The sequence below is a fragment of the Haliotis asinina genome, chromosome 2 (assembly GCF_037392515.1).
Source record: "Haliotis asinina isolate JCU_RB_2024 chromosome 2, JCU_Hal_asi_v2, whole genome shotgun sequence".
Lineage (NCBI taxonomy): Eukaryota > Metazoa > Mollusca > Gastropoda > Lepetellida > Haliotidae > Haliotis > Haliotis asinina.
In genome coordinates this window covers 3,874,169-3,890,128 of record NC_090281.1, presented here as the reverse complement: position 1 = coordinate 3,890,128, position 15,960 = coordinate 3,874,169, and the positions used below count along the sequence as shown (strand labels likewise).

Here is a 15,960-nt window from a genome sequence, read left to right as displayed (position 1 = left end):
CTTTATCCCTTGCAAAAAGAATGAGTGAACTACCCACCAAAGTCCTGCTCTTTGGTCATGGTCCCTTTCTTGTCTCTCGGTGGTGGAGGGTCTGCCACAGTGTTCCTGGCAATCCCTGTGTCCTTATCTGTCTGCAAAACATCAGCTTCCTTCACAGCAGCAGCGCCATCCTTGGTAGCATCTACACCAACACCAGCTACTGCAGCGACACCAGCTGAACCAGTTGGTGCACAATCTATGTTTTGTTCAACAACATTAATGACTGACGTATTGTCTACATTAGGACATGAAGCAGCACTGGCAACAGGTTCTGCTTCTCTGACTGTAGCAGAGACTTTGGCATCAACATCACAACCTTTGAAACTAAACACTGTCTTGGGACAGACAGCCCTTATCTGGGATGAGGTAGGGTAGAAGAACCGCTTAGCCTTGGGTTTCTTGGTGAAAAGGTTCTGGACATATGGTTCAGTAACATCTGTGTGTCCTGTACATGCACAAGAAGATCTATCTGCAGTAATTGTAAGGTTGCTTGATTTCAGAACTTCTCCTTTGCTTGCTATGATGTCTGTTGTTGAGGTCTGCATGTCTGTTCTAGGTAGTTGAGATAAGGAACTCCTGTCATTTTCTGTTGGCACTGACACTGCCCCCTTATCAGGGCATTTAATGCTACTGCCATCAGAAGAGGTAGCAGCTCTGGGCTGAGCTTGAGGTAGAAATGTCTGAGCTGAACTGGTTCTTTTTACAAGCTGATCAACATGTTGAATGGAATGTTGGTACAGAGCAGCAGAGTCTGTTATTACATCACTGGTTTTTTCTTGAACATCAATTTCGTGTGCTTCTGAGGAGCAGAATGGTTCTTGAGCATCAACATCATTGTGGAGTTTAGACTGATCAGAACTGGCCACAAGACACATCTCAGATAAACTGGACGGAGAAATCTGGGAAAACATTTCATCATGCACAGCTGGTAGAGGACGGACTGGAGTGGATACAGAACTCTCACAAACACCTCCACTGGGATTTGGTACAGATATGTTGTTCATACTTTCAGCCAGTGAATCAGCTGCAGCCTGTACTGGGGATTGCTCTGTCTCTGACAGTACTTTGGTAACACTGGGACTGGACAGAAAATCTCCACTCTGACATGTGAGCTGATCAGAATGTACCATGTGTGATTCATCACTATTGTTTTCATTAAGTACACTCTTACAAGAGAAGTCTGCTTGGATATTACTGATGATGTTTGATTGACATATCTCTAACTGAAACTGTTCATCTGGTTGTGACTCAAAGAGTGGCTGTTCTCCATCTGTTGGCTCTGCAGAATGTGGACTAATATGCTTGTCTTTAACAGGTCCAATACCTTTCTCATGTACATTTCCACAACTGTCAACAGGATGTGGACTGATATGATTTTCTCGAACAAGCTTGTTATTTTTCTCTTTCTGTGTTCCACTACTACTATCCGCATGTAGACCCACACACTCTTCTTGAACAGACTCGGTACATACTTCCTTAAATATTTTACTTTTGTCATCTGCATGTAGACTGACATGCATGTTTTGAACAAACTGGGTAGCTTTTTCCTTGAGATTTTTATTATGTCCATCAGTTTGTGGGCTGGAACAATTGTCTTGGACACTCTTATTATCCTCTGGCTGAAAAAGAGCACAGGTTTTATCGTCCGGCTTAACAGAACCTGATAGATCGGGTTCTTTCAACATCAAACTGTCACTGCTTGTAAGCTCAATGGTTACTTTGGGAGCAGAGGAACACACATTACTGGTATCTGTGTCTGTCCACTGGTCATAGTTCAGCTTCTTATTGGCTCCAACTCCCTCCCCTTCACACAAGTTCTCAGCAAACCTCACTTTCTTCTTGCCAGAGCCATGCTTTCTTTTCTTGGAGGAGGATAGTATAGAGTGTGGTTTGATGGCCTGACTTCCATGTGGAGAAGGAGTAGAGAACAGGGCACCATCCACATCACCCTCAGGTAGACAGGCTTCTGTGGACTTTCGTTTCTTTCCCTTCCGTGGAGCAGTGCGGCGTCGGACCTCAGCACTGGAGGGACTGTCAATGAAAATGGACAGTGCTTCATTCACAACAGACTGCGTTACATTTAGATCAGATGACAGGCGTTTCTTCTGTTTTAACTGCTCTTGAGAATTCCTCACTCGTCTGTTTAACATGGTGGAGCTGGTCCTTTGTTTAGAAGAATCTGTGTAATTGCCCTCATCTCGTTTTCCTTGATATATCTGGTTGCTGTTTGTCAAATGATTCACAACATCAATCTCTGTATCACTAACCACTTGATTATCAACCACATCATCAGTGGGAAGGGAAGATATATCACCATTAAAACTGGCTGCCATTTGCAAAATATTTATTTTCAAGCGAACATCTTCATTTTCAATATCAATTGCAGTCTTATGTCCAGTCGTTTTGGAAACTGGTGATGTATCATCTTTTACTAGAGGTGATGTAATGTTACGATTCACAGCAATATTACTGAAATTCCCCCTCTGGTGCTTCTTACAACTGGCTCTAGGTGTAGCAGTTGATTGGGCAGTCTGGAAGAGAGGATGTAGTGCTTGGGGAGATCCACCTTCATGCATCTCCTGGTTCTGCCCAGTGGACCGTAGGAACAGCTCCTTAATAAAGTTTTTCCTTCGGTCAGTTTGCACCATCATGGAAGTACTAGGACCAGGAGAAACGCCAGACAGACCTTCCTCTTCCATTGTAGCATTAAGCTCCTTTACCAACTCATCTGAATCTGTTCTGCCTTGATCAGGGGAAAATAGTGCTCGTGGAAACCCCTGAAAAGATCAAAGTAATCTCAAAACAATACTGCGTTTCACTGAGATACATTAGTTGGCTAAACAGAGATGAAACAGATTGTAGGAGAGTTCTATAAGTCTACACAGTTTAGGACCTGATTCAGCCTGATTCAATCAGCAACTACCCATGAAAGCATTTGACAAAGAAACAAAGACAGCAATATTCTATCTCTGTCCGTTTCCAGTAATTAATCCTGCTTTGACTAGACAATCAAATCCTGCCTGGACTAGACAGTCGACAGATGGACTCCAAGAGCGTCAATATGGGCAGCTGATTATGCAATGTAATGCGAGACTGCTAGTCTGACCACATGAATACATTAGTCACCTCTTACTGCAAGCATCAGAAGACCAAATCAAATGGCTGAGTTATTGCTTCATATACCTCGACTGCATTATAGGTGATATTCAGAAGACACTCATGACAATATGATATATCTTACTTTGGGTTTTGGTGGGGTAGGTGCTTCCTCAGCTGAAACAAATTGTACTTTCATTAGAACAAAGAACTTAATCCTCATGATCAACAGCATTAGCATTGATCAATACAAATGGGATACAGTGATATGCGTCAACCAAGTCTGTGACTATATTAAAAAGTGGAAGGAGAGTATTTATACAAACCTGTAGAGGTGATGAATTCTTTGAAGTATGTCCTCCTTGGGGTACATATATAGCATTAAAATGTCCATTTTAAAATGCCTACAACAGTTGTAACAATATTGAATAAATATTTTACAAAACAAAAAACTTGTTTTTGTCTTGTGAGACCACCCCTACAGGGCCCCTACCTGGGCCCCTAACAGCCAAGAGCAGGTAACTCTTGCCGTCTACCTCGTACCTCACTTTTCATGCTGAACTCGTCAGACAGAATGTGGGGAGGTGGGTGGCCATACCCCAAGGAGGACATTCTTCAAAGAATTCATAACCTCTACAGGTTTGTATAATTCTTTTTCAGAAGAAGTCCTCCTTGGGGTACATATATAGCATAAAACAGACTCCCAACGAATGTGAGTTGGGGAGAGGCATTCTGTCTGCTAAAGTGTACCCTTCACACACTGCCAAAGCTGCGAGAGATAGAGTAAAAGACTTACCCAATCACCGAGACCACTGATGTCAATTAGGCGGGGGCGTGGCAAATGTGGGTCATAAGCCAATCAACTGTGGAGCCACTTAGAAATGGCTTGCTTGTTCGCTGGCAGACCTGCTCTCCCTCTGCCATAGCAGCAGAACAACTGTTCGTTTGATATAAGCTCTGAGAGTTTTACGGACATCAAAGACGTGAGCATGTTGAAGAGAGGTACTGGGCAGGGGAGGCTGCATGAGCGTAGGTAGCTCGATAGGTGCTGTAACAAGAAAAAACGCATGCGATCTTAGGACGGTAAGAATCTTTCAGTTTAATACTGACCCAGTCTTTATGAAAGACAGTCAGAGCAGGATCCGATGACATTGCATGAATGTCGCCTGGCCGACGTTACAGCTGGAGAGAAAGAGACGACGACGACGAAAAAGAGGACCGGACAGACAATCAAGAACGATTGATAAGTATCACGGGGGACAGTCGGACGGATCTTATCCACACCTGCTAGAAAGTGCTGCACCACAGGGTACTGCACCAAGAGAGCACCGTCGACAGGAATATAAGGAAACCTGACATAGCTGTGGAATAGCCTTGGATAGTAGATGTGGCTAAACCAGTCTCTAACCGAGACTGTAAAAATTCTGACACTTCAACTAAAGTTGAAGAAAAGGGATCAAGAATCCCCCATCAACACACCAGCGCGCATAACAGGCCCATCTATCCTCGTTCTGAACGTTTGTCGAATCCCTCCACGAAGCCAGAACTGTGTCTGCAACTGGTGTAGGAATTCTGCTCGCCTGGAGGCGACTCCTGACAGCAGCCAAGCCATTGAATCCTTGGATTTGGATGCGGCGCTCTGTTATGGGATAGTAAGTCCGGTCGAAAGGGTTATAGGACAGGAGGCAGAGCCAGAAACCTGAGAATTACCGGAAACCAGCTTTGAGACAACCAAAGAGGTGCAAGAAGCACTAGCAGTCGAGCTGGTTGGGTGGCAAGCTGCGAGGGGACCTTGGGATTCAGCGATAGAGATGGGAACGCCCACAATACCCTGCCTGTCCAATCGAGCTGGAATCATCTGTCCATCGCGTCATGGGCGATGGCCCTCGGATCCAGTATCCAAGAACAAAATACCGGAATATAGTTTGTCCCCCCAGAGGCAAACAGATTCACCTGGAACGACCCGAACAACCAGGAGATAGTCTCGAATATCTCCCCATGCAGCATCCCCTCGTGCGGGGCCAGACCACGTCAAGAGAGCGTGTCTGCTCGAACATTGTCCACCCAAGGGAGATACACGGGACACACCCGCACATGAACTGGTCGCACCACAGCAGAAACCGCCATGCCTCCTTAAGGAGGGACGGAGACACTGTACCGCCCTGATATAGGTCATTGTCATCTGGTTGTCCATCTCCAGATGCACCACACAGACGCAAACCATCTCCTGAAAGTGTTGGAACACTAGCCGGACAGCTCTCCATTCTAGCACATTGATGTGCAGGCGCGTTTCGCTCTGTGACCACTGGCCTGAAACTGATTGACTGCCCAGTACACCCCTGCCTCCTGTGAGGGAGGGGTCTGTCTGAATTGTCCACCACCGTAAATGAGGAATTAACCATCCCGGAGTGTGGAGAATAGTCTCGTAACTCTGGGAATGAGACCACATCCGAGCCAAGGCACACTGAATGGGTCGCATCCTCAACCGCGCTCTCCAAACATTGTCCACTGTCGCCGCCATGTCGCCTAGCAACTAGAGCCAAATCCGAGCTGAGGCTGAGGGGGGCTCGAGAAATTGTAAAACAACTCTGAAGATCAGATTCTGAGTAGGAACTAGGTCTGATTTTCTGAGATTGATAATCCAGCCCAACTTGGCGAGAATACACATGACGGCGAATGTTGTGTCTTGACTCAAGTGGGCGGCAAGTGCCCGAAGGAGCCAATCGTCCAGGTACGGTTGACAGCACCTGCCCTGTGATCTGGCCACTTGCGCTGGGATTAGCATAAGTTTGGTGAACACCCTTGGAGCCGTAGTGATGCTGAAGGGAAGCACCCGAAACTCATAGCATACCCCGTCAAAGGAAAACCGAAGGTACTTCCTGAACTTGGGATACATGGGAACGCTAGGTCATCTTTGAGGTTTGGAGTGCAACAGATCCCGGAAAAAGAGAGGTGGGTCTCGCTTCCACTGTGGTGAGTGGCCGTCCCTGAGTGTGGATAGGACTGTAACCTTTTCCCATTCCGACAGGAAGAGAGAAAGGCGGCCATCCACAGGGATGTGCGGTAACAGGCAATGAACCCCCGACGTCAGCAGTACTCAAGACTGCTTGATTCGGTGTCAACAAGGGCACCGGAGGACAAACTACTGGGAAGCCGGCGTCGACTTCCCCTTCCTCTGAAAAGGCTGCTGGGGCCAGGCAGCCTTGCCCCTAACCTTACCTTTGCCCTTATGCGCCTGTAATGGCTGCATCCACTTGGCAGTGTCGTTGGCTGGAGCCGAAGGATATGCCGAGGCAAGGGTCGAGGGCCGTGCACGAGACGAGTGAGGCTGCTCCAGCAAGGGTTTAGTATCCTTGAATGTAGAGACAGCCACGACGGCCTCTCAAACCACCGTTGCCACTCCCGGAAACAGGGTAGAACCCATCGGGTACGATAATGCTAAGAGAGCCTGCTGTGTGGTGGGCGAATACCGGGCCACCAATAGCCAAAGTATATGGAGGGCCATGAGAGCAGACATCATCTGGCACGCCGAGGCCAGATGAGACTGCACCTCTGTAAGCTGCTGTCCCCCTCACCGTCCACCAGCTGGCGCTGTAACACCAAAGTGTATGAGGCATGAATGGTGAGATACTGCTCCTCAAAAGATTGATACGCAGACTTGAGGGCAGTAACATTTGAAGTGAATGGCGGTAAACGACGCCCGTGCTTGGCAGAGGCTAGTGAACTGCCGGAAGAACCCCCCAGGGCGACTTGGGTTGTATTAGCCGATGTCTCCCATGAAGTATCTACGATCAAGTTCCGGCAAATCGAACCGTGATAGAGGCCCGGACAGGAGAGGATTGATGACATCGGCCAAAATAGAAGGAATTATGCAGAGCCGGGTATCCGCCACCTTCGCCGGAGCGAATGCCTCGTCCGGAAGCCGAAACTCTGTGTGGTTGGGCGTCACCGTGGCAACGACCACCTGAGGCAGGACAGTAGCTATACGCTCCCGTACCTGCCTCAGCGAAGCTTTGCCCGGCCCACCCCTCCTCCACCCCACGACACGATCGCCCAGCAGCGACGTCTCTGAATCGAGAGACAGCTCCGGAGGATTGGTTGAGGCAACACCTGAGAGCGAGAGAGGCTCGACGCCATTGACCTGACCGAGACGGAGTCAGGGTGGTGAATAGCCGGCAACGCTTCCATTGTAACAGATGCCGCACCGACGTTGGCCGCCCCAGAGTGACCGGTTACCGATGTTGCCATCGGCACCGGCTCACCCTCAAAGGAAGTACCCTCACCACACCTGAGGTTTGGCTGGGGACCCCTTTGAACACCATATTGGAAACTACATTCAACTCCGGACGGACGCTGATCTCCTGGCGGAGACATCACGTCCGAAATTAGCATATGTACAGAAGCCATTCGCTGCTGCAAAAGATTGGATATTAAATCTAGTGTTAAAGGTTGAAGGTTTCAGTGGGAGGTGCATGGGAAGTAGAAGCCAGCGCTGGCGGGGATTTGGGCTGGGCTGGGGGACGGGACGACAGTACTTTTTGCTGATTAGGAAGATGAAGATGAACCCTTCTTTTCACCAGTTTTAGCATTTTTGGGGGGTAGCTCCTGGGTCCATATATCTCCCCCCGCCTGAATAAGGAACCGATAGAACATTCAATCCGCATGCCTTGTTTTCATGGCTCTTGGCGAGAAAGCCTGGCATATTTCACACCCCTTTTCGTCATGAGCATCCTCAGAGAGGCACCTGAGACATGACAGGTGTCTATCCTGGGGAGGCAGCACGGCACATGTTGCGCATCCTTTAAACTGGAAAAAACAGAGCCAAGCTATGAGTAGTAGCAAGGTCCGTAAATCCACCAAAGCACAAGGATATTAACAGAAACAATAAAACGCACGGGCGATATTGAACTGTTAAAACAAGAGCTATTATACATATATCTGTACGAACAGCATACTGTGCTTCAGTAGAGAAGCCATGAAGGATACTATACAACAAAAAACACTTCACTTTTTTACACTCAATTGCTTAAAACATAAAAAAGCAAGCATATTAATACTCCTTTTTCCCTTAGCAATTGTATCCATGCCCATGACAAGTCATCACAAGGCTGGAAACATTAACCACGAGGAACACCACCATCGTACCGGCCACATGGCCGGAAGCCATAGACACCACATAAAGTTACAACATTTTCTCACTCATAATCTCTATCGTAAGCCTTCACAGTACTTGTGAGAGTGTCTTGGAATAGACGTCTGTCTTGTCTGACGACAGAATGAAAAGGGAGGTACAAGGTAGTTGGCGAGAGTTATCTGCTCTTGGCTGTTAGGGGCCCAGGTAGGGGCCCTGTAGGGGTGGGTCTCACAAGACAAAAACAAGTTTTTTGTTACAACTGTCTTAGGCATTTTAAAATGGACTTTTTAATGCAACATATGTACCCCAAGGAGGACTTCTTCTGAAAAAGAATGAAAGGTTTTAAAGTTCTACTCCGGAAAAGAGCACTACCACCAATTTCAAAGTTCATTGTGCTGTCATGGAAACACAAAACTGAATATTCTAAAGGAAATTGTATACAGTGGAAACTGTCTAAGTAGAGATCACTCAACTAAACAAACCCCATAAGTAAACATTATTCTTTGGTCAAGGCAAATTTCTCCATTAATTATCACTATCAGTGTCTCATTAACTGAACTTGGATAAGTAAACAATGCTACTTAAATACATGTCTTCTCATGGTCCCTGGAAGTAAATTGGTTAAAAAGCAACCAGATAACTAATTTAGTGATCACCACATAATCTGAAATGGGGAGCATGTGTCAGTCTCCAGCTAAACAAACATCCTTCTTACAGCTCGTCATAGCTGATTTTACTTCTCAGGTTTCTACTATATTTATATATACTTATCCTGTCTCACGATATGCACTTTTGTCTCTTGACTTGACACTGAGTGGAATGATGTTAACTTTCCCCCTAGTCCTGTCTTGTCCACCCGCCCAAGTACTCCATTCTACCCTCATTATAAGATAGCTTCCTAGTTATCATTCTTGGAGCCACTGGATAATATCAGTCTTGGAGAATCTACATGGCGGGAAGGACGAGAGGGACTCTGTTGTGTAAGTATATAAACACACAACTTATATTAAATATTTCAAAACTTAAATCTCTTCCTTGTCATGCGGCCCATGGATCACAGACAATGGTGGGATGGTAAAAGTATGATCAGGTTGTCCTGGCAACTGGTTCTTTACTATGAAATCATAATGAAGACAGAGGACAACTTTGCCATGCTTCTTGTGTTTGTACTGGCCATTGTTCCTGAAAGATCTGAGGGTTCAATTGTCACTCCTTGGGAGACAGCCAACTGGTGCAGGACAGCACATCTGTGATGACATTCTTGATTCCAGGAATGTCTGGTTCAAGCATCGAAGGAGAGGGAGTTGATTAAATGGAGGAGCTGAAATGCCAGCTGAAGAAGCTTCACCGACCCTGTTGACCTGAGATGGTTGGTGACTGCTCCCGAAGTTTAGTTGCCCAATTTCTAAGTTTGTTGATAAGCAAATCCCGTTCAGCAGGCAACCAAAGGGACAAACAAGGGATGCGTCAGTGTGAACTGCCTCAAACAAACTCAGGCGAAAATGTTCTTTTTTTTTCTACGAGCCACCTCTGAAGAATGGGGCGTAAAGGTTCAAGAAGACAATTTGACTTCATGAGAGTCTCTGAGACAAAATATGGGTGAAGAAAGTGTTGCAACAGACGTATTTGCAATTGTCCCTGACCTGTCAATGCCTATGTTGAGGTCAAGAGACCCAAAAGTTTCTGCCACTGCCATAAAGCGCTGGCATGGGACAGTGCTAAATGGAATTAGGTGTTGAATTTTCAGCCATCTGTCTTGGCGTATGAATATTGGGCTCTGGTGCATGTTGAAAGTAGTCCCAATGAATTGGGGAGTCTGGGCCAGTGTAAGTTAGACTTCTGAGCGTTTAACAGGAAACCCAGCTGCTACAGAAGCTTAGAAGAAAAACTGGGTCTCTGTGCTTGAATGCAGTTGTCTATGCAACTTTCGAACACAATCCCATGAAGATGAAGAAACCTGGTGATCATGAATCAGAGGAATTTCTGCGAATTCGGTTGAATAGGCACATAAAGATATGCATCTACGAGGCCTCGGCTGAATAGAAAATCCCCTTTCTTTAGTCTGGTGTGAAGAAGGGTGATCAAATAGATGAAAATGAAATAAGGACTTTGCAGACCACAGTTGATGGAAGAGTTCAGCCTTAAACCTGTTATCCAATGATGACAAATTAAGAGGGTGGCAAAGTCGAACTGCCAGGAGATATCCAAGGAAATGAGAAAGCTGGTCAAGTACGACCTGAATTTGGCCTAAGATAAGGGACAAACAGTTTCAGATGTATGAATCCTGGTTGGTGAAAACGTCCACTGATGCCTCAACTGTGTCCACCATTGAGATGATAGAGGTAAGGAGCTGTATCCAAATCAGACAGGGTTCTCTTTCCTCAACTTTGAAGGCTAAACAAGTCCTCTTCCTTCAAAGCGTTTGGATATCTTCATTAACCAAACAGGCCGTGGACAACAACTGGAATCCATGGGAGTGAGTCACCGCTAAGGTATATGTAGGCGAGGACAGGCCATCCTTAATCCTCTTCAGGCTTCTAAAAGCATGATGCAAAGATGTAGTTAGAGGATCAATAGAAGGTCATGGTGGGAAGGTAATAGATGCCAAGTCTCATCACATAGATAAGGAAAGCGTGTGTCCTCTGGGTTCTGTGACATCGGGAGACAGAGTTTCTCCAGTTTCCAAGCAAAGATTTGAGCCTCATTGGCAAAATCCAAACCTCCATCTGGGGAATCCACAACCTAATGTGCTGGTGATCTGGACAGGGGGCTGCAGGAGGTGGTCTGAGAAGAGCAACACTACCTGTTGAGTACTAGTAATAGTTCTCAACACTGGCTGTTCCAATATATACTGCTTGGAAGTAGTCATTTTTGCTGAAAGTCGACTCACCACATCCTGTTTTGGTGAAAGCTGCCGTTTCGGCAGCCGTTGTTTTGACAAAGCCCGTTAAGGTGAAATCTGTTTGGAATATGACTGATCCACTGAATGCTGAAGACTGCTGTTTCAATAAAGACCGGTTCAGCAAGAGTTGTTTCATATTGAGTGGTCTAACTGATTTGACAAGTGCTGATTCGGCGAATGTAGACATTCTGGTGAAAGTCAATGTAGAGGGGTGTGGACAGGCAAAGCCTGATCGGCTTTGGTGAAGTAGAAGACTGAGGTAGCTGGACACCAAAGACAACACTTCAATCGCTGAATCCAGCAAATTCTGCAGGTTGTTCGACAAGTACGAGTCTGACAATACTCTCATGAAATCCTCTTCATTCGAAGGAGGGGACTGTGATCAACACACAGAGAAAGCAGAATGCTTAAACTTGCCTTTCGTGGAGGGACTGGGTCCGTCAAGAGAAGTGGCATAATGAGTTCTCTCAGCAGCACAACGCAAGCAAGCTCCAGCGCAATCACCAAACGCCTTGAAGGTAAGATCCTTGCATATATCTCGATGAGAGTCTTATTTACACTGATCTACACAGTCCACAGAAAACACATGTGGATCACTAGCAGAGAACATTTTATTGCACCGTGAACATTTCTTCCTTTTTGGGGCTGATGTGCAAATCCTGTTCAGCAGACAACCAAAGAGACAAACAAGGGATGCGTCAGAGTGAAGAGCCTGAAACAAACTCAGGTGCAAACGTTCTGTTCTACGAGCCACCTCTGAAGAACGGGACATAAGGGTTCAGGAAGACAAATTGCAAAACATGTTCACACTCACTCAAGAAAGAGAATGATCATTCTGAGATTGTCACATGGGTAGCTAGTGGTGCATGTTGCATGCTTTGCATGCTAAGAAGCAGCTAAGAAGCTCTTTTATAATGGGAGTAGCATGGAGTGCTTGGGTGGATGGACAAGAGAGGACTAGGCAAAAAGTGTCGAATCCAGAGAGGGAAGTGCCAACCATGAGAAAGGAGAAGTTTAAAAATTATTAGTGCTCCCCCTAGGGTTCAGAAAGGGCAGGGTATATTCATGGAAAAGGCCACTTCATAACCTCAAAGGGCTTGTTGGTGAGGATTACTGAAAAAACAACAAAATGTGTAAGAAGTCAAATTGTCTTATAATTTCAATTTTGAAGTTTGTTTTTACTCTTCTCAGTTTGCATTTTAAGATCAGAATTTTGAAAAAGGATTCCAAACCTGGAGAATACACACTAGTCATAGTAAAAGACTGACGATTGAGGCGAAAAAGGGCAGGCGCAAAATAAAAAGGGCAGGGCGCAAAAGTCAAAGGGCAGGGCGCTGCGCCCTCCTAAATGTGCCTAGGGGGAACACTAATTATGTTTTATTAAGAATTTATGATGAAGGCCTAATCTACCCTGGACCTTCACGGGTTAAGAATTCCAAAACCACCAAAAACCACCAGTACATCACCAGACCTATCCATGTGCAAAGATAGGTGAAGAAATAGTCAAAACCCCAGAAGGCACATCTGGGCATCATGTTTGATATGTGTACCAAGATGGATGAAGCTAACATGTATAGTATAGTTTGTTGTTGCCTGTGATAACAATAGGCAGGAACTGCCTGAAAAGTCTTCAACAATTATTAAAATGTCCTACAAAGGAGGTTTTACTCACCCTTTTGTGATGTGTGGAGCTCACCCCCTAGACATGGTGTTGCCATGGAGTTTGTCCAAGACATGTTGGAGTCCTCGTTGGAGGCAACAAGACCGAGCTGTTCGCTGATGCCACATGTCTTCAGGCAGGACTCAACATCTGGTGGAGACAGCAGACAAGGGCTGGAAACCAAGAACATTCATTTTGTCATGTGTAAATATTTATTTTTCCTTATCCTTCAAATGCTTATTATGCTTGACTCCTTTTCCTACCTGAACATAGTGGAACACTTGAATCCCTTAAGTTCCATTCTTTAAAGAGATGTAAAATCAACACTCACCTCCTTTTGTAGTAGCCTTCTTTTTGCCCTTGCATTGGTATGGAAACTGGTCACATGACCGGTCATGCTTGGCACTATCAATCCATAGGTAGCTATCCACAGCAACTCTTTCTTCATGATGTATGTCCTCATCATGGAGTTGCGACCTTTCATCAAGTACAAGAAACAAGTACAGGGGGTGAGTGAACTCAGCGCCTTTGTGAAAACGTTAATGTTATGGTACGACAAGTGGCCCAAACTGGTGAATGCCAGGGACATCCTCAGTGGTGGCGGGTGGCAAGCACTGTGGCTGATGTCCAAAAGCAGCATCCCATCATCTTTGTAAGCGAGCTATTTCCATGTAGAGCAGGTGTCAACACCATGGCTCTTACTTCATTTGCATTGGAGGCACATGGTGGTTCAAATCCTGCCTACACCTACGCCATCAGTATAGCAGCTCTCATCCATACTGAGATAGTGTTGGGGGATACTTCTGAAGGTGTCTCAGTAGATAGTGGGATGAATAGAACTTTTGTCTCCTTGACTTAATTTCCTGAAGATATATTTTCAACGCTCTGACTAATCATAATGATAAATCCTGTGCATCATGTGGCCCGAGAACTGTCAATAATGCTGGGATGCGGAATTGTCGTACCGGTAGTGGCGATAAACTGAATCACAGTCTTGGTGTGCAATCTCCTGATGATTGGCGTCAACTAGTGTACACCTGAACTCCAGAGCATGTATTTCTGACATCTGTGTTGCTATTGTTAGGGCAAGCAGGAACAGCATTTTCTGTGTCAACAGTTCAAAGGATGTCCGATTTAGAGGCTCGTAAATGTCAGTGGTGAGATGTTGGAGTACAACATTCACATCCCAAGCTGGTGCCTTAAATCAAAGTATGGCTCTTGACGTAGTGAAGCACTTCCGCTCGGTGTATTTTTCAAATCGCATCCCTTTATCCTCGTAAAAGGTGCAAGTAGATCTACGTAGAGCTAAGGTGACTACCTTCACCGCTCTAGCGAATATCCTCGACGTATCGAGCAGGCTTTGATACGATCCATATGTGTAGTTGGAACGATGTCTGATTGCCAGGTGCTTGTTTGGTGTGTGGATGGACGAGTACGTTCTGCCACAGTGATGGTTGTCCTAGTTCCTCTTTGAGTACTGGGAACCATTCTCTCACTGGCCAGTGGTCGCGACCAAAGTCAGTTGCATCATCATCATCATCATCTATTTCATCTTTCTAATGACCTTCAGTAGTAAGCTAGGAGGCTGGAATCCATCAGTGTTCATTCCTTCCTCTGAGAGCGATGCCGACTCGCTGCATGGTGCATCCTCTAAACTGAGATGAGATACAGCTGATGGTGAAGAACTTTGTGAACAGGAGTGCTCACACATTGCATAAACTAAACTGAATGTAGATGTCTGTCTGTGTTGAAAGTAGACTCTCTGAAGGTTGCGGCATCGCTGTAGATGCAGTAGATGAAGGTCTGACAGATGTCGAATTGTCATGCAAGGTGACTGTAGTTGACTGACGATTGCTTCGATGGTTGGAGAATCGCCAAAGCATCTGACGTGTTGAATGTAGATGTCTGTCTGTGTTGAAAGTAGACTCTCTGAAGGTTGCGGCATCGCTGTAGATGCAGTAGATGAAGGTCTGGCAGATGCTGCGTGTTGCGCTGATTCCATGAAGCTCTGTAACTCAGGTAGTAGACATTGAGATACGTCTTAGATGTGTCGTTTGTTGGTGGAGGTGGACAAAATCATCGCTTTAGGATGTTGATAAGAGTTGGTCTGTTGTTTCAGGGAAGATCGAGGAGTTGCAGACTAGTCTAGGTAGATGTAGATGACTTCAACTTCTTTGGTTGAGATGACATCAATTCTGATGACATCCTCTCCTGAGACTAGGACCTTGTCTCCATGCTATCTCAAAGCTCCCCAGGGGTAGTCTGGGGATTCACTATAAATCTGAATATCAACAGTAGGTAACACATGGCTACCAGATGTAGTAAGAATCGAATTGCCAGACATGACTGACAGAGCCTACATAAAAATATTTTAGCATGTATTTGAACTGAAAACCAATACAAAAAGAATTCTTGCAAAGTTACTCGTGAACACTGGAAGGACATAATAACACGGAACAGCTGCAGACAGCCACAACCTACACCAGGAGCATGATTTCATCTCACAAGATGAAATACATGTTCAACAACATAACAAATATCCGTAAATTTATTAACAATTTCATATCATAATGATAATAAAGAAGAAAGCCATACAATGCTAAATTTTGTGGACAGGACCGAAATATAAAAGGATATTAACGTCGTAGCGGGATTCAAGTTGACTCCAACCGTCCCAGTTGGGCGATGGAGGAAAGAGTGACCGAATTGCTAATTCCGCTTTGGTGGACTCACAGAGACAACATCTACTGGGGGACCCTACCTAACAGAGCCGGACTGCAACGTTCCTCTGTATGTAGTAGCATCTCTCCAAGGATGGGGTGTTCACCTTGACAACGAAGAATAGTCTGGCAGAAAATGTTTCAGTTAACTAATGCAAAATGCATGTGCTTTTAGTCACATGACATGACCTGCCGAGCATAATGTAAGAATGTGACATGTGACCTGCCTATTTGCATGACCGGGTCGCTGTTCCGTTAAGTAGGTCAATACCCTTGACATGTGAGGTGTTGTTGTGACTTGAAATAATGACAGCGCTAATAGACAACTTTCTTATTATCGAGTCATAAATTATGACAATTAAAATCCTCAATGGTAGAGGAATTATAAAGCCTCATAGCACTTATAGCA

General features: G+C 45.5%; 1 protein-coding gene across 1 annotated transcript in view; it reads right to left on the bottom strand.

The window, feature by feature from the left end:
• Window positions 1-15,960, bottom strand: part of LOC137273149 (breast cancer type 2 susceptibility protein-like) — an 80,679-nt gene that overhangs the window by 48,095 nt on the left and 16,624 nt on the right. Inside the window, exons 5-7 of the mRNA XM_067805622.1 lie at window positions 12,844-13,004; window positions 3,281-3,312; window positions 38-2,816 (exon numbers count right to left, since the gene is read on the bottom strand). Coding sequence (XP_067661723.1) covers window positions 38-2,816; window positions 3,281-3,312; window positions 12,844-13,004 — 2,972 coding nt within the window. The remainder of the gene's footprint in view (window positions 1-37; window positions 2,817-3,280; window positions 3,313-12,843; window positions 13,005-15,960) is intronic.